This window comes from Limanda limanda, chromosome 16, assembly GCF_963576545.1.
Source record: "Limanda limanda chromosome 16, fLimLim1.1, whole genome shotgun sequence".
Classification (NCBI taxonomy): Eukaryota; Metazoa; Chordata; class Actinopteri; order Pleuronectiformes; family Pleuronectidae; genus Limanda; species Limanda limanda.
Window position 1 is genome coordinate 7,022,380 of NC_083651.1, and position 24,506 is coordinate 7,046,885.

The 24,506-nt window shown below is 41.4% G+C and overlaps 1 protein-coding gene across 1 annotated transcript in view; it reads left to right on the top strand.

The window, feature by feature from the left end:
• adarb1b (adenosine deaminase RNA specific B1b) overlaps nucleotides 1–24,506 on the top strand; it is a 113,616-nt gene that overhangs the window by 82,919 nt on the left and 6,191 nt on the right. Inside the window, exons 4-10 of the mRNA XM_061089188.1 lie at nucleotides 10,279–10,353; nucleotides 13,223–14,148; nucleotides 16,370–16,484; nucleotides 18,942–19,110; nucleotides 19,302–19,453; nucleotides 20,109–20,277; nucleotides 23,447–23,628. Coding sequence (XP_060945171.1) covers nucleotides 10,326–10,353; nucleotides 13,223–14,148; nucleotides 16,370–16,484; nucleotides 18,942–19,110; nucleotides 19,302–19,453; nucleotides 20,109–20,277; nucleotides 23,447–23,628 — 1,741 coding nt within the window. The 5' untranslated portion in view covers nucleotides 10,279–10,325. The remainder of the gene's footprint in view (nucleotides 1–10,278; nucleotides 10,354–13,222; nucleotides 14,149–16,369; nucleotides 16,485–18,941; nucleotides 19,111–19,301; nucleotides 19,454–20,108; nucleotides 20,278–23,446; nucleotides 23,629–24,506) is intronic.

A 24,506-nucleotide genomic window follows, 5' to 3' on the forward strand; every position in this document is an offset into this window, starting at 1 on the left:
AATATTTTCCTGTCACATGTTTATGCACATCACGACAGATATCTTATCTTTCTGGCCGTCATTTTACCACCTCTCAAGCTGCACAGATTAGAACACACCATATAAGGGCTTCACAAGCAGATGTTTACCTCTGGGTTCCTTGGACGTTGTTGGTACCTGCCTGATCATCCACCTCATCGTGAGGCGTTTCATTGCAAATACATGTGTGCTTTGAGATAAGAGGTGAGGGAGGAATGTTCAGTACTCACATCTCATGTTGTTGATAAATACAGTGGGTTATGAACAGAGTATTTGGTCCTTAAATGCTTTTGTATGATAGGACTGAATAATATTAAAAACATTGCTAATATATAAAAAATATTGCAATATAAGTTAAGTTGTAATTTCTAAATTAATTTTTTTATATAACTAGTTTTTGAAAAAAATCAATATTAGTCATAGAAATATCATGAATTCATAATTGTTTTATAAAGAACCCTAACTTAAACAGATAAATAATCAAATTCATTTAAAACATTTTATTTTAACTGAATCACATGGTTTTTTTTAAGTGAAATTCAATAAAAAGCAAGCAAATATAACAATAACTGAATATCATTATTGGTGATTTGCGCAGCAGGCAGGAGGCAGTGTATGAGTTCTGCGGTGGAGATCAGGTGTTTTGTTTAAACCACATCAACACCACGGACCATCATCACCAGAAGCTCTCTTGACATCTCTGCGTGTTAAACACGTCATCATCACACCCACTTGCCCGCGGTGAGTCAGAGGACCCCCTGCTGTGTTCTCACATTGGCTCCTTCAGACATTCTGCAGATTCTTTACAAGGGGACTGGCCTGAGAAAGTCCAGAGGCTCTCAGTCGGACGTTGGTGTTCACACTCACTGCCCCTGCAAAGAATGTCCAGAGGATCTGTTCAGTGCATGTCTGAAAGCAGCTTACGTGAATGGGAGAGCTCCTGTGATTGATTTGAAAGTGAGACTCCACAGTTTGTGCACAAAACTGCATCAACATTAAATAACATCTGAATTATTTTATATATTATTTCCTCATTTCTAATTTGTCCAATCAACCACAAAACTATAAAACAAAATCCAATCTATGGAATACAATTTGTGGAACATTTTGTGTGATTGTGCGCGTGTGTGTTGAGTGTGTGCATGTATGCCCATTTAAAAGTGTTTATGCAGGCTGGTGCTGTCACTGGTGTCGGCCGTGTGTCGCATCCACAGGCTGAGCGGTGGCTGGTTCTGGCTTTGATGGACAGAGGAAGTGAGGGCAGCCATTTAGCTGCAGCCTCCGATCTGGCCTACCAACCTCTGTAACCCGCCAACCACCCACCTGCCAACCACACACACACACACACACACCCACACACACACACACACACACACACACACACCTCCCTCTCCCCGGCTCTGAGGGAGCTTGGGGGAATCGCAGCCACTCACTCTGATGATTTATGACCACACCTGAAGCCTAAAGAGAGTGTGGGTGTTTGTGTTTGTGTGTGTTTGCAGGATAAAAAAGAAAAAGAGTCGAGAACGAGTCTTGACTGTGTGTGTGTGTGTGTGTGTGTGTGTGTGTGTGTGTGTGTGTGTGTGTGTGTGTGTGTGTGTGTGTGTGTGTGTGTGTGTGTGTGTGTGTGTGTGTGTGTGTGTGTGTGTGTGTGTGTGTGTGTGTGTGTGTGTGTGTGTGTGTGTGTGTTTGTGTATTAGGGGGAAATAAGGGTGTGACACTGTGTGTGTGGGGTTAAAGGGAGTTTTTACCTTTAAGCACAATGGTCAATTTGAGATTCTCCAATTTAGTTTTTGTGCATATAGGACAGAGTGTTGTGTGCTGCAAACAAATGTGGTGTGTCTTCTTCTGATGCAGGGACACCATTATCGCTCACCTTTACGACTCGACCTCCGAATATCTCTCTCGCTCCTCTCTCTCTACAATGAACCTTGACTCTGCAATCTCCAATAAAACCCATCATATAAAAAATTCATATTGATACTCTCTGCCCCTGCTTCCTCCACCAGAGCTCCGTGATAAACAACCCACTGTCAGATATTGAAGTCTAGAATATAATAAAAAGACAGATCTTCTGTTCTTTCCACATACACTTCTGCAGCTCAGTTCACCCGAGACACATTTTTCATATTTTGGTGGAAATATATTGTGATTTCATTGAGTTTCCATACAATGCATTCAGCGAAGCTTCTTATCCAATGTGAGGCTCTGAGAAAGGAAAGAAACGAAACATTGAATAAGGCTGCAAATTGAAACTGATTCCATTTTAAATGACCAAATTGTAATTCTCAGAGGTTCAGCAATTTGTTTTTTAACCAATCACCCAGAGTGATGATAATTTAGTCTCGTCAGATCCTTATTGAGTGATTTAGGGCAATGGGTTGGGCTACAATAGTCTTCTCTGTGTTGTTTTACATCCTGTACACAAGTGAATTGTTTCTTCTAGTAAAGGTGTAGTTTTGGACTTATGTGGTACAGTTACCATTGTGCTGTTTGATTAGTTGTTTGAATATCTTATGATTCAAATACGTTTACACTCACCGTTATCGTCAGTCGAATGTGACAATCTGAGTAATATGTCTCGCTGGGAGTCATTAGATCCTGGATGTGTCAGAATATTCTCAAGCTGCAGGAGAACACCCAGCAGACCCTAAAACAAATACAAATCCACAGTCGAAAATGAGTCATAACTTCCGAGTCTAGTCTTGAATTTTCTTATGAATTTTAAAAGATTTTATGGAAACATTCTTGTTGTCTCACCTTTATTATTTGATTTCTTCACACTCCTGAAGTCCTTGCTTTTCACTTTAGACGTATTCCCTCTTGTTTTTCTCAAGACTGATGCATTTGCACTTTGTATCATTTGTTGTTAAAGGTGCTATATAAATGTTTCTACACCTACCTATAGGACGTTTTGCACAAGGTAAATCACAGACAACAACGGTGAATCTGAGCACTTGTGAATCAGCTGCGCCGTAGGGGCTGAAGTGACAGTGGGTGTGCCGAGGCAGTGCCCATTTTTCCTTCTTATCCCCCAGCAGAGCCTCTGCATTGGTCCATTACCCAGCGAGTTCTGGCATTGTACTGCAAACGGTACCACCCCAGAGAGCCTGTCAGACCGAGGCGGTCAGTTAACCACACCGTCGGCCATGCAAGTCGTCTGCTGCAAATGACCGAGGATGAGTTGATGCCGTGGATGTGCTGATGACTGAAACTTGGCACCTTCTGCTGTTGTGTTTCCACTTTTAACACTTTTAATACAGTGGCTTACTTAATCCTGGACAGCATTCTTGATTCTATCAGTTTTAACATTACACTCTACGAGGTCTATTAGGTTTAGTCACTGTAGCAATTTCACGTAATAGGCTTCCATTTACTATGCATTTCAACAGTTATTAATAATAATGGAAGTCATGAATTACCACTCTACAAGCAAATTCATGCATGCTCACATTATGCATTAATGTGAAATGCAATAGAAGCACGTAATTAATTCCTCTATCATTCATAAGCTGTATATAAAATGGTTTCTAACATTAAATCATAATTCTACACAGCTGAAGTTACAGTCAAGAGTTTGTTAATAATTATAAACTCCAAACTTCAGACAAACACACTGTACATGATTAAGGCAAAAGCACAAAATAGAGCACAGATGTCACTGAATGAATTGCTGGCTCAGTTCAGGGACTCTCCACCGTTTAGGAATTGGAAACTCGGCACATTCCAATCCAGCAAAGTGAAAAGACTGCATTATATCCTGTAAATTAACGATTGAATATGAATTAAAAAGATATTTTCTTTCATAATAGCAGCTATTCAAAGAATGGTTTGTAAAGGTCAGTGCCTCGTCAGATTTAGATGTCCACGGTTTTTCAATTTAAAATTTGTATTTTAACTTACATCGTGACCATGAAAGAGAAAAGAAAGCTTTTCTCTCCTCAGGGGATTTGTCATTGAAATCTTCATTGATTATTCATTCACAAGACCTCATTTTACATTTCTCTTATTAGGAAATTTCTGTATTTTTGTCAAAAAGTTTGGTCACAACTCTAAAATCTTTGAGTATTATTTAGCAATCTATCAGTTTCTTTCTTCAACCACTATAAAGTTTACAACCACATGATGTATATTCTGATTTTTAAAAGATGTCAACACAGTTTTCTGCTCAGGGACGACTGTGAAACAAATCCCATCAGAAAACGAGCGCATTTCGTTTTTTGTCTTCTGTAAACCAGTTCTGTAACAGATATCATTATGACTGTGATAAAAACCTGCGAAAGCAACACATTTATCTTCGCTTTTTCAGAGCAAACTATTTAGGCTTGGACACTTCAATTACTGTGCATTCAGGCGATACAGTATTCAGCCATGTTTTAACAAAAAAAAAAAAAAAGGGGAATGGGGTGGTGATGGTGGGGGGGGTAGTTCTATTAAAATACATACTCCAGCACACAGGCATCAAAGAATCGTGAACCACTTAAAACAATGAGAGGATCATGAATTACTCCAGGTTGTAACGTGCCTGTTTGGATGAAGGGATGTATTTGTCGAAGCATTTAGATCCCAGAGATAAGTATGTGCGCTACATTGGCTGTATTTGTGCAGCGCTGCATTTTTGTCCTTCTCTGTGTGCTGGTGACAGCAGCTAAGCTAAGCGGGGGTTGTTCTTGAGCTTGTCTACGTCAGGCTGCTCAAAGTTTGTTTGTGTGTATGTGTGTGTGTGTGTGTGTCTCTTAATATGCTGTTAATGTGGTCTGGGTGACAGTAGATTTCCTCATGCGCTGGCTCACTGGGCCCGAGCATGAGCCGATGCCAAACATGCTTTCTGCCAACACTGCAGACTGAAAAATTATGGGACGCACGAAGCATCGAATGGATTGCTTCAGTTAGTAGGCAAGTCATTTCATCCATTCAAAGAGAGAAGGCGAAATACAAGTTTATTCTTCGTCGCCTAGTTGACTTAAATGGCTCCGCCTGCTTTTAAAAGCTGCGACTTTTTATAAACAGTCCAACATTTCTAAAAAATCTGGGTTTTTTTATGCTTGTCAAATGCTACGATTCAGCGCCAGACGTGCACTGTCTTTGAGGCCTTTTCTTAAAAACCAAGTTTGTTTTCAACCACCGAGGACCCGGCGTAGAGTGAGTGAAAGGTTAAAGACGAAAGTAAAAAGCAAAGGAGATAAATGCTTTCAAAGGCAAAGTGCTTTTTCCATGTGTCTGTATAATAGCACCAAAAGAGCAAAGCTTTTCCATGAGATGACAGTGTACACTCCAGTTTGGCGTTGGACCAGTCAGAGGCTATCATCTTTTGGAGGGACCAATTAGAAGCCATCATTCCATCTGTGGGTGAGCTGCCATGTTGCCATTGATACTGATATCAACAGTTTCACCTTCTATCCCCTTTTGGAGCTGTTGCCTTTGTTTGACCACTATGCAATGTCAGTTCTACATGTTTGCACTGAAGTGGTCTTTGATCTTGTGTGAGCAGGTAGTGGGAAAATCAGCCGTGTTAGGTAAGACAGTGATGCAGTTAACAGCCACACTGCAAATTATATAATACCGTCTAGGAATCAGGAGCAGGACTCAATGATGCTCTTCTCACTTCTTAAATTATCATGAGAAATAGAATCCGACTTGTCAGAAAAATATGCTGGAAATATCAATATAATGGTGTGGAGGGAAAGAATAAGCTCTGATGCAACAGATGTATAGATGTCAAAACAGAAACAAAAGTGGAACAATCCAATCAGGACGAGTGAGCTCCACTAAGTATATTTAGAATAATATCAGGGGAAGGAAACCTACCACAGTCGAGAAACATAACACTTATAAGAGCATGTCAGGGTACAAATCAAAACATACAAAGTGGTCAAATCAAACATGAAGAGGCAGTTTAAAGCTATTTGAATATATAAAAGCCAAGATTCAAAGCTACCCTTGACAGCTACCATGGTGCATCAGCATCTCAGAGATGGAACTGGCTTCACAAATGTAGGCGGACTGGCTGCCTAATAAAAAGGCTGACAGCTGGGAGTGTAAAGAATATGGGATAGTGAAGAGAGGCACACAGAGGCATTCAGAGTTAAGGGATGCTCTGTGAAAAGCTGCCCTGCTAGTACAGGCTGATCCATGTCCCAGGTATTTTAAGAGCCGTCCCTTTGAGTTAGCAGTGAAAGATCAGGTAAATGAGGTGCTACACAGACTACAATAAAGCAGGTTGTACCTTAAGCAATAAGATAAGATAAGATAAGATACATTTTTATTTGTCCCACACACATGCACAAACATGCACAGACACACGCATGCAAGGAGGGAAATTTAACCTCTGCTTTTATCCCATCTGGTGCAGGACACACAGAACAGTGGGCAGCCATGTACGGCGCCCACTGAGCAGATGTTGGGGGAGTAAGGTGCCTTGCTCAGGGGCACTAGACAGGGTAGGGAGAATAGTCTTTTGATTTTTTGGACAGATCCAGGTTCGTCTTTTGTTGTTATTCCATCCAGGTAATTTTTTTTTTAAACTCCGTGGAGTCGAACCGTGGAGTCGAACCAGCATCGAACCAGAGACCTTTTTCTGCCAGTAGTCATCCCAAATAATCACATTTAGACGGAACATGAAGAAGATTCTGGAGTGATTGACTGATCTTCACCACCAAATACAACAGCCTCCACTGAGAACATGTGTTAACAGAGGTTCTTCTTCCACCCGTTACCATTTGACACCAGCTCACAGCACACATCCCCAGACATGTTGTGAAAATATGATTTAAAGAGCATCATGTTGTTGTTTGCATTGACTATTCGGGTGAATGGAACAGAAGCACTTAGAAAATACACAGTTCAAGCTGCCTCCCCTGACAATGCAATGTATTTTATGGGCTTTGTTGCTCCTTTACCAGAACAGGTTTCCTTCCCGACTTTGCTTAGAGCTTGTGACGCTCCACTTGCAGAGGTTCCTACTAATGTGGTGCGAGCTAAATCCGATTTTTGTTCCTTTTTAAAAATTATTATTATTAAAGGTTAACCCTTCATTCAAGCAAGATTATTTATTCAATTATTTTTGAGATTGGTCTGAAATAATATTGATAGAGAATCTGAGTTCCTACAGTAGCTCTTGATATAGGCACTTTGTTTGAGACGGTTTGATCCCCACAGCCGGCCAAGGGCAGACCCTTCCATCGCCTTCTGTTTTAGAGGAGATAATGATTCTCTTTTACCTGGAATAGGATTGCGTTTTCTATCTCTCTCGGCCTCTATTCTTCCCTCACCTTTACCTTTCCATCGCTCGCTCCACCCCCCCCCCCATTCCACCTCCTCTCGTCAGTCTGCCGCTGCTGGTGCTCGCTCCACGGTGGAGATGCTCTATCGCTCTGTCACAGCGCAAGCGAGGGATGAGAGACAAATCAAAACCACCTTATTTCCCCTCAGCCCCTCTAACCATGCCAGATTGAATTTGAGGTTTTTCATCTCATTTCTCATCTTTCTCTTTTCCCTGCCTCCCTTGGCGTCCACTCAAAATTACCTGGAACCAAGCCGTCTCACAACTTGATGACGCAGAATCATTTATGCATGTGAAAGGGAGATAGTCGGCAGCCCTCACTGTTTATTCTTTGGACTCACTTTGAAAACCTTCGGCTTCAGTTGTGTGTGCTCCAAAGCCGGCCTTGTCTTTACCAATGTCTAAAATCATCATGGATGCAATTGTCCAAATTAGTTTAATGTCCAAAATTTAAAATGTTCTCTTAAGGAAAATGCTAAATCACCAAAAACTATCTATTTTTAATATTCTGTACCTAACATCCATTTCTTTGCCAATTTTATGCGAATCACAGTCTAAAAGTCTATTTATATGCTCTTATTCCCGATCGTTGACCATCTCTAAATCAAATATCTGCTGTAGAAGTATCAGTGATTCCCATTCCTCTACAGGAGTAGAATACAAACTGTTGTCCCAGGAAGTATTTAATACATTTTGTTTGTTTTGGAAATCATCAATCTGTAATTTTAACAAAGGATCTGTGGATGTTTCATCGACTGTATTTGCAAGTGTTAAATACCGACGGTAAAACAAGTCTCTGGACCATATTAAAGAAAACGTTGCTGCCTTCTAAGCTCATGCTTAGTTTTTCTTTATGGGCAAAATGTGATTTATTTATTAAGTATCAGACAACTTGATATGTTTTTTTATTGATTTAGCTTCAAAACAGAAGAGATACACAAATATGTAAAGCACATACACACAGCGCACTGCTCTATCTTAGTGCATCATGGTTAGATATTAAAAGAAATAAAATAATGTTTTATTTAATACGGATCATGACTCTTACTCAAAAAGTATAATCTTCCATTTAATGCATGGTACAAAAGTCCTGCTGCTTAAAGCACTGCAGAGGCAACAACTTGTAACTGGTCTTGTGTGTGGTTGTGGTTGTTGTAGCTGCTGGATGAGTGTGTGTGTGAGCTGGGGGGGGGGCAGCTGGCTCCTGCTACCGGAGAAAAATGACTCTCATCTTCCACTTTGTTGGACCTACTCCCACCCAGCCTCCCTTCACCCCACCTTTTCATCTTCAATTATGGGTTGGAATATGAATCTTTAATAGGGTGATAATTGTGCTAGCATATTTGCTGTCACCCACCATTAGCCTAGATTAATTAGCCCATTTAGTTTAGCTTAAGAAAGTGTCTGGCTGAGGAATGGGGGCACTGATGGAAGGCGGGTGGAGCGAGAGAGAAGAATCAGCACAATCTGTTCTATATCATAATGCTATCGTTCTCCTGCTTTCTCTCTGTCTCTTTGTGTCATGGGCCTCTCTGTCTTTTCCATCTTTGCTGGTTTCACTCTCTCTTTCTCTCGTTCAACTTCCTGGGTTAGTGTGTTTCTTCAGTGTGCTCTCATCTGCCCGGCTCCGAGCTGTATTTTATATCATGCTGTGGTTGGGGGGCAGACTTATGGGGGAAGTCATGCAGTTTAAACTTGCATACAACTATTGATTCTGTAATTAGCGGTTAATTGTGAAACCATTGCTGTAACTTTCCCAAGGACGCCCCTTTTCTCAAAGGAGGTTTCATAAGATTGTGAAACGTATGTCCCGTAGAATCGCATGATTATCAGATGTAAAGTTTATGATTTTACAAATGATCAATGACATTTTAGATTTGAACAGTTTGTTTATAGGGTTTCCTCTGTGACTGCTTCACATCTCTGTTTGAACCAGACGTTCAGTTTGAGGCTACATTAGCAGATAATGACTTAACAGACCTGAGTCTCCAAATGCACATGTTGGTGTTTGAGTTGCATTATAGTTAATGACAAAGAAGAATGTGTGACATTTAAAAAGCAAACATTTTTGTAAACTGTTAATTGTCAGTCAGACTGTTAGAGGAGCAGAATATTAAAGAGGGTTAACATTCTTTATTGAGTTTTCAGCACAAAGTAATTAAAGCTGTGCTGATCATTATTTCATATTAACAACTAATCAATTGACTGCTTCCCACATTGGCAAACGCCCAGAGAATTATCACAAAAATGTGCAATTCCCTTCTCAGCATCCTTCAGCTCATTCCTGCTGGTTCACAGCTGTTTTGGTTTCCTCTCCTCGTCCCCATAAACCTGATAAGCCCTGATAAGCTGATGTTAGGTGACCAGCTCAACACCAAATGGACAAAGTTACATATTTAACCTATATTTCACCAGTGTTTCAAGACAGAAAAAGGCAAAACAGAGCCAACTGAACAAATTTTCACATAACCTGAGAGTTGATTGTTAACTGTCAGTGTAATTTGCAGCATTAGCAAACATTTCAGATTGCTGGAAATCATTTCATTCAATGTTAGTGTGAGAGTTATTGCTTAATGGGGCCTTAATCGCTCACTCCACCTTGGGATAAGTCGAGCTGGGGGGTGTGTGCGGCGCTGGAGGGACCTGGCCATGTCACTGGCTGTATATCTCTCAGCAGGCGATGGGAAATGAGGTCTAATCGGAGGGATATTAAAGTCACAATAGACTGCTCCTGCTATTAAGGCCTGTCAGCCCTGGCCTCCTCTCTCACCTTGATATTTCTCACTCGCTGAATATTTATATGCCGGCATCACATGCTACTTACACAGAGGAGTGCGTGCATGTTTCTTTTTTTTGCGTGCGTGCAGAGGCATCGAGCAAGAAATTTATCATCGCTGTTTCCTTTCAAGGTCGCCCGAATGCGTTCATGTGCACGTGTATAACTCACGCAGTCCCCCCCTCTGTCCTCTGATCTCCAGGTGCAGCGGGGGCGAGGCTGCTCTCGGGTCAGAACAAACCTGTCGCCATGGATGTGGATGAGGAGGAGAATATGAGTGAGTCAAATCCGGCTTTCTCTCCTTTGTTTTCTGTTTTTCCTCCTCGTCTCTACTTTTACATGTCTGCTTGTTCTTTTATTCCCCTCTTGTTATCTTCCTGCATGCGTTACCTTGTGTGCCCTGTCCTTTGCTAACGTGTAATCAGTGTAAACACTCACACCACTCAAGCATTAGTCGAGCAGCCAGCCCACAACTCATTGAATATTGTAACATTAGGTAAAACTAATCAAGCTGAATACAAATCTCACTCGTACATATGAAAAACACTCTTATGTTTGTTGTGTTGCTTATCTTACACATATTAGTTTCCCCCTCAATGAGCTTTATCTTATCTGTCATTTGTCCGGATTTGACCCGAAACAAGACACAAAATAGTCCATCCACACAAAAAAAAACACCGCTGATGTAACCAAAACTTTTTTAGGTGAGACTGAATCATCAGATCTGAGACGCTTCAGGTCACATTACTGTAGATTCCCTCTATCTCCATTTCTCTCCTCGGAAAATCCTCTCAACTCCAGCATATTGAACTTTAATTAGACACTTTGGGTTTGAACTGGGTGTGCAAGCCTCAGAAGGCGCGGAGAGCCGAGAGTGAATGTGTTTTCACTTCACCTTAACAATCTTCAACACTCATTCAAAGGAAGCTGTCACCCCAGCAGCGCCGCAACCTGCAATTAAAATGAATACTTCTCATTGTAGTGTCACGCTCGGTGTTTATCCTCTGAGGAGAGGCATGTTGTTATGTGTTGTGTCAAATGAGTAGAGTTGCCAGGGGAAAGTCTTTGTAGTGCTGATGCAGGCGGCCTCTTACTAACATTTTCGACTGGCAATCAAAAGATCGACTTGAAGATGAGACGCAGTCCGAACTCACACAAGCTTATTCCTTTAATACCAAGGGAAGACCCGAGGAAAACATGAAAGAATTTTTAACTTTGCTGTGACAACCTTAGCAGCTCGTGAAATTCTTTAATCACATGAATCCTCACAACTCAAAAACCCAACTGACAAGTTACATTTAAAATAAGGTTGCCATTCACGATCTGTATCATTTGGTTATTGCAACCCACACATAGATTTGTAGCTCTTACAGATTTAAACATAATTTTCCTTTCATTGCGTTTCTAATGGATGCTGATTACACAAATGCTGTCATGATAATGACCACAACCGCATGTGTGCCCCACGATTCAGTGCATGGAGTCTTTTCTGTTGCTTGAAGGCTTTTGTCCTCAGATCTATTCTAAGGCTCTGGAGAAGCTGAATATCAGTCACTTAGCAGACAGTCATCATAATATATAATAAATATTATGATGATACATTATTGGACGTACAAAGGAAGTTAGGCTTTTATTTCTTTGTGCAATTATATTCAATGTTTGTGCAGCATGGTAGAGTTTTATGAATGTACCTTTTTTTTGATTGGCTATCACTATATTCCATAGAAATGTATCCTTGAAATATAATGAAAATCTCAAAATTGACCATAGCTTAGTTCTTTGTGTTTTATCATTTATACTTTGAGTTGTATTTCAGGTCCTTATTTAACTTTTCAATAAAACCATATCCCACCACAACTAAAATCAAGTGGTGATTGAAGGTTGTTGGCTGAGATCATATCATTGTCCAATCTACAAATTTCACCACCTCCGCTTAAAGCTACTGTTGTGCACAGTTACACTGCACCCCCCCTTTCCCTTGTCATTATTTTAATTTGCAGAAACTCCCTGTGCATGTACACACCAAAAGTATTGCATGTTTTCAGAATTCTTGAATTGAACGATGCATCTTGTGCTCTTGATTGTAGGGACCAGTTTGTTTTTGTTCTGCCTTGAGACATGTCACTTGTAGTGAGCAGATGGTAACAGCTTGTCGGGGCAGATTGCAACTTAAAACACTGTGCTCTCTGACAAGCTCCATGGGGGGGGATCTCAGAGGCACAGGGTCTTATGAACGGCACCTCATTAGAAACAGTTCACGATTTCACATTTTCCTCACTTTGAGTATGACACTTGTTCTTTCTCAAAACTGGCCAAACAGCAATTTAACCTCCCACACCGTGTCACCGGTCAAGCCTGTAGGATCCTGCAGTAGGTGGAGTCTCCTCCTCCTGCCTCTTTGATGTGTTCTCCTGTTTGCCTGGTCCTCAGCTCCTTCCCCTGCACTCCTCCCCTGCACTCCCTCAACCCAACCTACAATCCCACTCATGCACACTGCGGCCTCTCTTTCTCCTGAGTACCGCAAGGAGTAACCTATCAAGCCTTTGCTGAAGGATGTTATAAATGAAAATTTTTGCCAATATTCCATCCACTTTGCTAACTGGATTCAGTGATATGTGTTCCCCCCTGTACAGTATATTTCAGAAACCGCAGATGAAAACTGAACACTACGAATGTACCCAATTTCTTTATAGGCACTCGAGAGATTAAAAATTGTGGACAGATGATGAAAGTGTGTGTGTCTGTGTGGGTGTAGGTGTGATCTGTGCATTTATGTTTGAGACCCATTACACTGTGAAGCCTGTACGAGTGCAGCATAATTCTCCCACTTTAGCGTGACCATCAGAATAACAGGGCCCAAATTATTTAATTTTTTAATAAAACCATATAAAAAGTTTAATTTCAAAATTGTGGACACATCTCTATAAAAGCAATATATCGATCGATGACATTTTACTATTTGCAGTTATATCAGTTGACTATAGTTTAAGATGTTCAATTAAATTAAAAATCCAATTTCTCTTGCTGTGATAAAGGAACACAAATCATTGGTTCAGTTCCAAAGAGTGATAAAGGAATCTATAAATTTTGCATTTACAAGATCCTGCAACGAAGGCGTTGTAAGTTACTCTTTCTGGGCACCGCAGGTTCAAGCAGCACCGATGTTAAAGAAAACCGAAACCTGGACAACGTGTCCTGCAAAGATGGGCAAGGAGTGGCTGAACAGCTGCCTAATGGAAGCGGGCTGAGCAGTCGAAAGCGCCCCCTAGAGGAGGGAAACAATGGGCACACACACTCCAAGTTCCGGGCCAAGAAGCGCAAGAAAACACCGGGGCCGGTCCTGCCCAAGAATGCGCTGATGCAGCTGAACGAAATCAAACCGGGTCTCCAGTACAAACTGCTGTCTCAGACAGGCCCGGTCCATGCACCAGTTTTTGTAATGACTGTGGAGGTCAATGGACAGATGTTTGAGGGCATGGGCCCCACAAAGAAGAAGGCTAAACTGAATGCAGCTGAGAAGGCGCTGCGTTCCTTCGTCCAGTTCCCCAATGCTTCTGAGGCCCACCTGGCCATGGGTCGAACCCTGACCGTGAACACAGACTTTACATCTGACCAAGCGGACTTCCCAGACATGCTCTTCAACGGCTTCGAGACCCCCGCTGCGCCTGAAGAATCCTTCTATCTAGGCTCCAATGGTACCAGCTCCATAAACTCACTAGGGGAGTATCCGCTGCCCACACCACCGGGCAGCAACCTTGCCCAGGCCCCATTGCCCCCTCCATCCGTGTTCAGCTCGCCCTCCAGTGGCAAAAACCCAGTCATGATACTCAATGAGCTCAGGCCAGGCCTCAAATATGACTTTGTCTCAGAGAGTGGGGAGAGTCACGCCAAGAATTTTGTGATGTCAGTAACAGTGGATGCACAGACGTTTGAAGGCTCAGGGCGCAACAAGAAGCTGGCGAAAGCCCGGGCAGCGCAAGCCGCCCTGTCCGCTCTCTTCAACATGCAGCTCGACCAGACTCCGTCCCGGCAACCCATCCCCAGCGAGGGATTGCAGCTTCACCTACCGCAGGTAAGATATCCCTTTTCATAGAGAACTTCTCAACCACAATACAAACTATTTAATTTACTTTTTCAAAGACGATCAGTAATTTGTGCTGCAGGATTTTTTAATCATATGTTATGCTGACCTCAGTCAGTGCATTCAAAATGATTTGCGTCAGTTTTCTTCAGTAAAGTCACTGAGTTTCCATATTGACTGAACAGGTCAAGGTGTAGCTGACCTTAAATATGAATATTTTTGACCGCACTGTTCCCTGAATTGAATGAGTCAAGGAAACCTGTTTTCAAAAGGCTTGTTATCATGTGAATGAGTTCTGAGTCAAGCTGACTCACTCACATATGATACTGTTGGTAATCGCTGAAAAATATGATAATTTAAACATGCTTTGGTTGAAGCTAAGTTTTAAAAAAAACTTTCCTGAGCACCTCAATGTCCGTCAATAGGTGTCACAGTCTTTCTCTCTCAGGGAGTGATAGTACAACCAATGCGTAGACATGATAACCAATTCTTTCATAACATGACCTTGAAACACTAATTAAAATTTGAAAGAGTGAAGAGTGACAGATGATGAAACCACAAAGACTGATTGAAGTGACAGATTTAATCTCTTTAAGATAAAAAATGTAATATTTTGTAATGATGATAATCGTAATTCTAGTGCCTAGTCCATATCTATATCCTGTTATGGTTGCCGTAGTTTTAATCATGTTATGTCGCAAACAGTCAGGATAATACTTCCAAAGTCTTTTTTTTATATCATCATTCTAAACTCTGACGGAATATCTCTCCAGAATAAACGCAAACGTATTCCTAGTAACCCTGAGATGGACGACGAATCCCCACTTCCTCCCACTGTCCAAAAATGAAGCAAAGATATCTCAGATACGAACGCTGCCATCTTGTGCCGAAGACATTTGGAGTCTGGAGTCTGTGCAGTAGCAACTGGGGGGATGGAGAATTTATTTTAAGTACATTATGACTTTTTAATTTGCTCCATGTTCTATACTAACATGGAGGAGACAGGAATAAGGACCTATACTTCAGTCAGCCACTAGGGGGCAATTAAGACACTCTGTCTTTGTGTTTGGGGAGCTGCCATGTTCCCCATCTTTATATACAGTCAGTCCGACCTGCTCCATCTGTCATCTTCTCGTAGGTTATCAATAAAACCTCAGTCACATCACGTTTTCTGGGACTAAAGCCCGATGCTCACTCTAGTGGTGACTGTCGGAGCCATGTCAGTGTGTGAGTGGAGATAACAACGTCAGCAAACCTAATCAGTCCCCTTCCCAAATCCGTTTTATCTTTCTTTACTCACTCTATCCACTTGTCAACAGATTTATTTGACAAGCCCCCCCCCACCGCACACTTTAATGATAGCACCCCCACTAACTGCATTAATATTCTCTCACGTTGTTTTTAATTTCCACAGCCCGTTTCAATCTGTAACAGCACAAATGGAGACAAACCGTCGGATTCTATTGCAATTGCAGTAAACTTAACTTATCAATGATCAAATCCATCAAAGACCTTTCAGAAATATTGTGACAAGAAATGAGGGAAATTCTTGAAGGGAACAATTTTTGCACATATGTGTTTTTTGTCCCAAAATTAGAACTCTGTACTATCACTTCTTCCGCACCTCAAAAGATTAACATTCATTTCCACCCCATAAAAGACCTCTGCATTCAAAATTCAAATGATCTGGCTCCGATTGGGTGACTCCAAAGTAGCAGGGAAGTATACTGGACTAATCTCTTTAATTTGTGGTCACCCAGCCGTCATCTATCCTCTCGGTTATCCTCATTTGCCAGCACATTAGCAATGGATAAGGAGCCAGCGAGAGGAGCTGGCTGTCCAAGGCAAAATATGTATTAAGTTCAGCCGTGTGAAGTTCTTACTCGTCTACTTTTTTTTGCCTTTTGTGATTCACTTCCAGAAGGCAGATGGTAAATTATAGCTGTCAGACTGAAACAGCGCTGCTTGAAAGACAGTTAGGTATACCTCAGGGGGTCAACCTAGTTTTGCTTGTTGCCGTTTCAACACTCTGACTCTTGTTTGGAGCTGAATGCGAACGCTGTGACAGGTACATGGTGCTCTAGGGGAGGATAACATCAGACGCGCTTTGTAAGCTGACACATCTGACACAAGCTCCTGTGTGTGTGTGTGTTCGTCTGGCTGTTTGTGTGTCTGTGTGTGTCTGTGTGTGTGTGTGTGTGTGTGTTTCCAGGTTCTGGCTGATGCCGTCTCTCGCCTGGTGGTGGATAAGTTCAGTGAGCTGACAGAAAACTTCACCTCCCCCCATGCACGACGGAAAGTCCTAGCGGGAGTCGTCATGACAACAGGTACATTTCAGGGGAGGAGACAGTTGGTGTTTTTTTTTATGGTCGGACTCAACACTGACAGTTAATGTTTTGAGTGTTTCATGTTGTGTAACGTCTTATATTCTCCCTTCAGTAATGCATAAATACATATTCATACAACATTTATGATTAGAACTTTTACGACTTTGTTTACCGTCATATTTGCGGTGAAATACAAGTACGTACTTTTTTTTACCTTTGTAGAACATGAGATTGATAAAAAATTACCTCCACCTGGACTAAATAGATAGCAAAATGTCACTTAACAGTAATACATCTATATGAAATATCAAGAAATAGAACATGAAAGTCTAAAATACTCACAGCGATCATTATTCTGCATTTAGATCTTTAACCTTTGTTATCATAAGAGATTTTGATGATAATAATGTTTTAGTGCTTCAGTATCATTGATGATGCAAAATAGAGTAATAGTCGTTTTTACAGTGGATATTTATTCAATTATTCTCAATCATGTATTAGCATCTTAATCCACTTTAGAACAGGCCTTTATATGATGAAATTGTTTTACATTAATAATACATACATAGTGTAATATAATATAATATATGAAATAATTATCAGGTTAAACATTCATACATTGCAACCCAGCCAATTAAACCATCCTTCCCCCATCAAGTATCAAGACTAGCTTGGTTATAACCATTGAGGATGAACTTGTCAAAACTGTCTCCATTATGAAACTCTCCACTTTCTCCCCTGACCCTTTTCCAGCTGAGCTTTAAGAGAGCACTTTTCAGAAACCAGCCTTAAAATCACTTTTCATTGTAAGTTCCTCCTTAGAACCTGGCACCTCCCTAAAGCAGAAGCACTTTTACTACTAAACCTGTAAAAACCAAACTCAAAAGGCTGAATTTTGGCTCCTCCTGATCTTTCCATGAGGAGAAATAACCCCAAAGCGTTAGCTACAGCAGGGGACTTAGCTTTCAGGCTGTCAAACACAGTACTCATCAGTTTTGAGATATGTTTTATGTTTGTTGCCTTGGCCAGCTTTGAATTTTGCTTTACAAATATTGCATCGAGCGTTGTCTGCGTCAATTATCGTAAAGTGTAACCACACTTGAGATCACTTTCGACTGTGTGCACTTATCAGAAAAGAGCTTGGCTTGATCCCGTTCCAGGGGTGAGTCACATGGTCTCGCTCTCTCTCTCTCTCTTTATCTAACATATACTCTTTCTTTTTCTCTTACTCACGTATACATCACTCTTTCATCCAGATGTGTTCACAAGAACCGAAATTTGGCACCGATTTGATTTAACGTGAAAGGAATTTTATTGGTACCTTTAAAAATACAGATTTCGGCCCAACCCTAATCATATGTCTCTTGCTTTACGCAACCTACACTGGCTCTCTGTATCTTCCATCATCCTTTTAAAGACCTTCGATTTAAGGCACTAAATGGCTTCACCCTTTCTTACATATAGATCCTCCAGCTGAACTAGTAACTACTCCCAACGTTCCCACAAAACCCACTGGAGATATTACTTTAAGCTACTTTGCCCTCAAAATGTGGAAAACTCTGCCTTTAGACATTAGACTTGTTCACTCAGTTGACAGTTTAAGTGCATTATTAACATATCGCCTACAACTAAAAACTGTTTATTATAATTTATTATTTATGATATTAGTAGTTATATGAATGGTTCAAGGCACATATACAATACCACCATTTGTGTGTATGTTTTTAGTTTTTTGTCTTAGTTCAAACAGTAGATTTGTTTGCACTTCTCAAAATGTAAGAAAATACATGTTTTTGAGCATAATTATAACCTTTAAAATAATTATTGATATTTATTGAACAAAATATTTAAGCTAGAGGTTAGCTCTAATACATTTTTCCATTTATTTAGTCTTAAAATCATTTGATCAGAATTAACCACATTGCCATGTGATGTTAATTTCATAAAATAACATGCATTGATAATGTTTCTCTGGAGGAAACCCATCCAAACAATATGTAATGTTAACATCTCTGTGAGGGAGTGGTTTTTGAGATTGACGGGACAGTTACAGGATTGTTTTCCTTTCACAGTGTATGAGAATCATGAATGAGTCAGTCATCATCTCTGTCGTACTTCACTGTGAGAGCCTGTTGTTCTCATCAATGAGTTGTCATCATCAGTTAAGCGTAATAACTCTGATGTGTGAGCTTTACCAACAGGTGGGTGATTGTGTTTGTGGTGCAAAACAAGTAAACAAGTTTTTAGCGAGATGGGACTGAGCCCCTTCCTCCTTTGAAAATAAATAGAAAACAGCAGTCGGCTTATTTCAGTAGCAACATAACACTGTTGTTACCGAGGAAACAGTGGAAACACTTCCCACCTCTCAAGGGGCGTGAAAGTACAATTTAGGCAGCAGGTACTTTGGGTGTTTGCGTTCATTGACCGATTCCTCTCTGTCCTCTTTCCCCTCAACAGGGACGGATGTGAAGGAAGCGCAGGTCATTTGTGTCTCCACAGGAACCAAATGCATCAACGGTGAGTACATGAGTGACCGCGGCCTGGCGCTCAACGACTGCCACGCCGAGATCATCGCCCGACGCTCGCTCATCAGATACCTCTACTCGCAGCTGGAGTTCTTCCTCAGGTCAGTCAACAATGGGAGATGTTTGCTCTGTAATCACAGGACAGCTTTAGGATTGTTGTGTTATGTCGGTTTATAGGTTGGAAGTTTTCTTGTTTAGATCTCTGTCTTTAATCCACCAATGGAACCAGTTCAGGTTTAGTGGTGGTTTGTCAGCCCTGATTGAATCCGCCATGTTTTTCTCGTCACCACAGCAACACCAAGGAGGACCACCACAATTCCATATTCATGCACTGTGACAAGGAAGGCTTCAGGTTAAAGGACAATGTTCAGTTCCACCTCTACATCAGCACCTCGCCCTGCGGAGACGCCCGGATCTTCTCTCCGCACGAGGCCGGCGTCGAAGGTTTGCCTCGTTCCTCCTCCTCTTCCTCGGCTCTGCCGGCGTGTTATTAATTTGGTCTTGTCTCGGTTTCAGAAAAAATATTCAGTTTGAGCAGCAGTTTATTTTATTTAATTAGATTTGTAGGTTTTCCTCTTATGGTTGGTTTCATTTAATTATAATTTTGCTCCGATGTCCAAATGCACATTACAGACCCGTTTCAACAAGGCTGGAGTAATTAGAGCTTTTTGTCGTTCTCTGTCTGTCTCTATCAGTCTTTCCTCCGCCCAGCCAGCCCACTCTGTCTGTCTGATTAACCTCCCTCGTTCTCTTGTCAGAGTGTTTTCCGTTACACATGGCAGACTGAATAGAAAACAGCCACATTCAATTAGTCACCGAATGGATGGCGCCTGCTTGTGAAAGAGCAGCAAACATTGATAACATAATAAAAATAATAGGTCATGCTTGTATGGAAGCAATGTTTTGTTTTCATTTGCTAAAATCTCTGTTTTCAGGAGGAGGAGGAGATCAATTGTAGATATTTGCATATTAATATGTTTATAATCCAATCATTAGTCTGACAGGTTCATCTTGTCTCAGGGAGCTGGTTTCCTCTGAAGTTTTGTATTTTAATGTGAGTCCCCGTCTTTATTCCCTGTCTCTGTGTCGTCTCGCTCAGACCAAGGAGACAGACATCCTAACCGGAAAGCGCGGGGACAGCTAAGGACCAAAATCGAGTCGGGGGAGGGAACCATCCCAGTGAGGTCGAGCAACACCATCCAGACCTGGGACGGCGTGCTGCAAGGGGAGCGGCTACTCACCATGTCATGCAGTGACAAGATCGCAAGGTAATCTATTACAGATTACTACTCTGACTTGTAATCATTCCGCTGAAAACAACCTAGTTACAATTTAGTTATAACAAGAAGGAGGTTTGTTACATTACATTACATTTAATTTAGCTGACGCTTTTATCCAAAGCGACTTACAATAAGTGCATTCAACCCCGAGGGTACAAACCAAGAACAACAAGAATCAAGAAAGTACAATTTCTTCAAAAATAAAGCAAAACTACAAAATGCTATAAGTAAGTGCAAGTTAGGTGCTACTAAACTGTTAGTTTCAAAAATTGTTAGTAATTTTTATTTATTTTTTTTATTCAAGGTATAGTCGGAAGAGGTTTGTTTTTTAGTTTCCAACAACTTTACGAATATACTTTTCTGTCCTACGAAGAGTTTAATGAAAAGATGGAAACTGTTGTCTTTACAAGTTTAAATATATAAGCTTACCTTATCGTAGCATAGTTTAAGACTTTAAACCGGTAGATGTCAGTTTTCTCTAGTTGCAGCTAATGTTAATTGATCCAATATATTTCTAGCAATGAACTGGTGCGACCATGAAAAATGTATTTAATCACATTCTGTGTGGGTTAAGAAGGGTCCTAAAACACTAGTTATTTAGTGAACACTGCAGAAACCCTGAACCTTCATATTGAAACCATAAAAAACGTAATGTTTCATGATTCTTCACGTGTTTTATTTACTCGTACTGCGATGAAGTGCATTATTTCCTCGCTCTGTCATCTCGGGTCTATCGTTTTCCCCTCGGAGTGACGGGTGGAGCTGAATTGATGGCTCCTCTGTCCCCGGGGCCGGTTCTTTAGCAGGCAGATCATAGCGTCTTTAGTCTCCGTCCATGTTCAAGGCAACAGTGTGCCGCCGCTGTGATGAACGATAAAACTTCTCCATAACTCTTCCCACCAGCCCGCTCCCTTCTCTTCCTCCTCCACGATCGCAATACCTTGCCTGAACGCACAGAGTGATTGAATGCCGGGCGTGTGTTTGATGAGGGAGATGTCTACTGTGTAGCGGATGCTGTTTGCACTGTGTGAGAGGTTTTTGCCATTTCAGCGGTGTCAGTAATGGTAGCAGTGATTCCGATTTTTTTTTTTTCGGGGGCTGTTTGGAGTGGAGGGATCCAAGTCAGTAGAGGGTAAAATGGGTTGGGGGAGCGTTCATGTGGTCATGTGGGCTGTTTCCTGGCCTGATAACAAGCAAAAACGTGAACTATTTTAAAATTGATGTACAGAAATAGAAATGAACCCTTTTGCTGTTTAGCAGATGGTTTGATATTATTAAATGATTCCACTGTGGGAAAAACATAACGATTCAAAGACAAAGCTTTTATGAATCTTTATCCCACCTGCCTCTGTTCCTGTGTCACTTTGACCCACGTCACTAATGTTCCCTCCTCAACCTTTGTTTCCTCTCGTCTCGTTTTCTTTTGATCACCCGCTCATCCCTTCATCTTTAGCAGGAACAAGCGCTTCTCTGCCTCGTGTCTGTTGTTTCCATTTATCTGAAAGAGCTCATTGATAAACAGGCTCTTACGGGTCATGCGCGTGTGTGTTTGTGTTTGTGCGTATAAGTTTTACTGCTTGCAGTTATAAATTCAGATTTCTCCCTCAGTTTGAAACACAACGTCACGCTCTTCCTCACACACACACACACACAGACACACATACAGACGCACAGAGCATATTGCATTTGGAAACAATGGACCCTGTGTGTAGCCTGAGGTCTTATGATTATTGCATATTCCTTATTGTTCCAGGTCCATGTTGGTAATTTCACACACTCTCAAACAGCCTGAAGCGACCGAGGGAACGAGAGGAGCTCACGGTCATCGTCTCACTCTCCTTGTGTTGTGTTGTCGATCTTTTCTCTTATTATCTCTGGATTTATAAAGCGTTCTAGTCTTGATGACCTCATTCACCTATTCACACACACACACAGACTTACGGTGCGTCTATGTGCGGCCGTTCGACCCTCTGGTGAGTGGACCACCCGCTGTACCTCCTGAGCCACAGCAGCTTCCAAAAGATATCGATCCTTCGTCGGTTGGTTTGTTAGATTGTGAGCAAGATTTTCAGAATCACCACTGGATGGATTTAGCACAGAGGTTGGTGGAGAGATGAGGTTTTGATCAGAGAAGAACGCGATGCATATTGGTGCAGATCCAGGAATTTTCTTTTCACTTTCTTTAAAACATCTTCACTGATTTCTCAGAGAATAATTCATGGATCTTGCTGCAAGAATTCGGGCGACTTCAGGAGAATGATATTGAGTGTGTGCAATCTGCTGCAGATCCAAATCAAATGTGGTTTTCTATAAGGGAACTGTTGGTGCTTGGTGGAGGCATGCACTATACTGAGTGCTATGGTCCCAATTATTATGAGTATGATAATGATTATTATGATTATTATTATATTACATATTCATAACCAATTTTTAAAGATTTACAGTTTATTACCTTTTCCTAGCACATTTCATTATGCTCAATCCTCTCTTTACTCTCACACTTTCACCGTCTCTCTCTCACCGTCTCTCTCTCTCTCGCCTTCTCTCTCTCTCTCTCCCTCCCCCCCCCCTTTCTCCCCCCTCTCTCTCTCCCCCCTCCACGGCCATTGAGGTTGGCAGGCAACGCTTCACAGAGCATGTCAATGGGAAAATGACTGGGGAGAGATGGCTAATGACACGTCATAGAAATACACAGACGTTTGTAGAAAATGAAATTGGATACCTTACAGTGTACACAACTGTAGGATTGTGTGCGGTGGATTGCGTAAGCTGGCTGCATGCTCGTATACTTTGCTCGTGCTGCCTTGATGGTTGTGTGTGTCCACTTTGCAGTGTGCACACACCACATTACCATACTTCTTTGTATAATCCCTGAACTTTTCCTTGCTTAAGAAAAGTCCCTTTTTATTTGGTACAGACCACAAGTCCTTACAAATGCAATGAAATCAGGTTGTATGTTGTGCAATCTCTGAGCCCATTGGCTATCATCTGACGAGGAATTCATTAATTATAAATAATTGTGTTAAAGTGCTTTAGGTCCAGATGACATTTGGTTAATCTCTATTAACAGCAATCTGCATATGAATGCCAATGAATTAAAAAGCCGAAATTCCCGCTTTCATGTGATCTAAATTGTGGTTTGTGTTTCCTGCTGCAGATGGAATGTGATGGGCCTCCAGGGCTCCTTGATGAGCTACTTCTCAGAGCCGATCTACTTCTCCAGCATCATCCTCGGCAGCCTTTACCACGCCGACCACCTCTCCCGGGCCATGTACCAGCGCATCGCAGAGATCGAGGACCTGCCCCAGCAGTTCACTCTCAACAAGCCTTTACTCAGCGGTAAACACTCCTCTCTGATCTGGAGTTTCTGCTCTAATGTGGTGACATTTTAACTTGAGAGAAATTCATGCCGACCATGTTCTCATGTTCCTGTTGTGAGGGGATCAGGGCTCGCCTTGTTGATCTTTGCTAATCAAACTCCAGCTTCTCTAAATAGCAGAGAGGACGACGGTAATCCTCAGCAGTGAACCTGGTTATCCCTGTTGCTGGTCAGTCTGTGGCAGGGAGACACTTATTGCTTTTCTGGTGTTTGATCTGAGCTGACATTTACCTTGTTCCTGCCATATTTAAATAGCTTCATCATTTTGTCAATTCTCCGCATTGGCTTGACCTTTTAAAAATGGTCACAAAGACCAGGAAACCAGCTTTTTTTCTAGCTTGTGCCTCTGAACCGGTGACGGTCCGTCTCGTGAACTCAATATCTCAGGAAGAACTCGAGGGATGTTTTTAAATGTTTACTTAAACTCAAGAATTAACAGATTGAAAGGTCCGAAAATCCAAAAGGTCAAAGGTCAACCTCAATGTGGCATCATAATCAAAACATAATAATCAACAACATAATTCAGGAACAGAGGGGGAGACCATAATTCCTGCAACTTGACAGATTGGTGGAGTTTTACAATTTCTTACAAGTTATTCTAGTATTCTAGTTTTTTACTGACAACCATAATCTTATATTTCAGTGTTTATTGATATGAAGCATTTGAAGAATGCCAAGAAATAACATCTAAACCCCAGTGGAGATATTGTTTGAATGCGTTCGTTGAGTTTGAGAGCAGGACGTAGAGATGTTGTGCTCTTCCACAGATCTTTGTGCTTCCACTCGAACCTTGTGCTCCAGCTGTGGGTTTGCACTCGTATGTTTTGTTGATTGGACA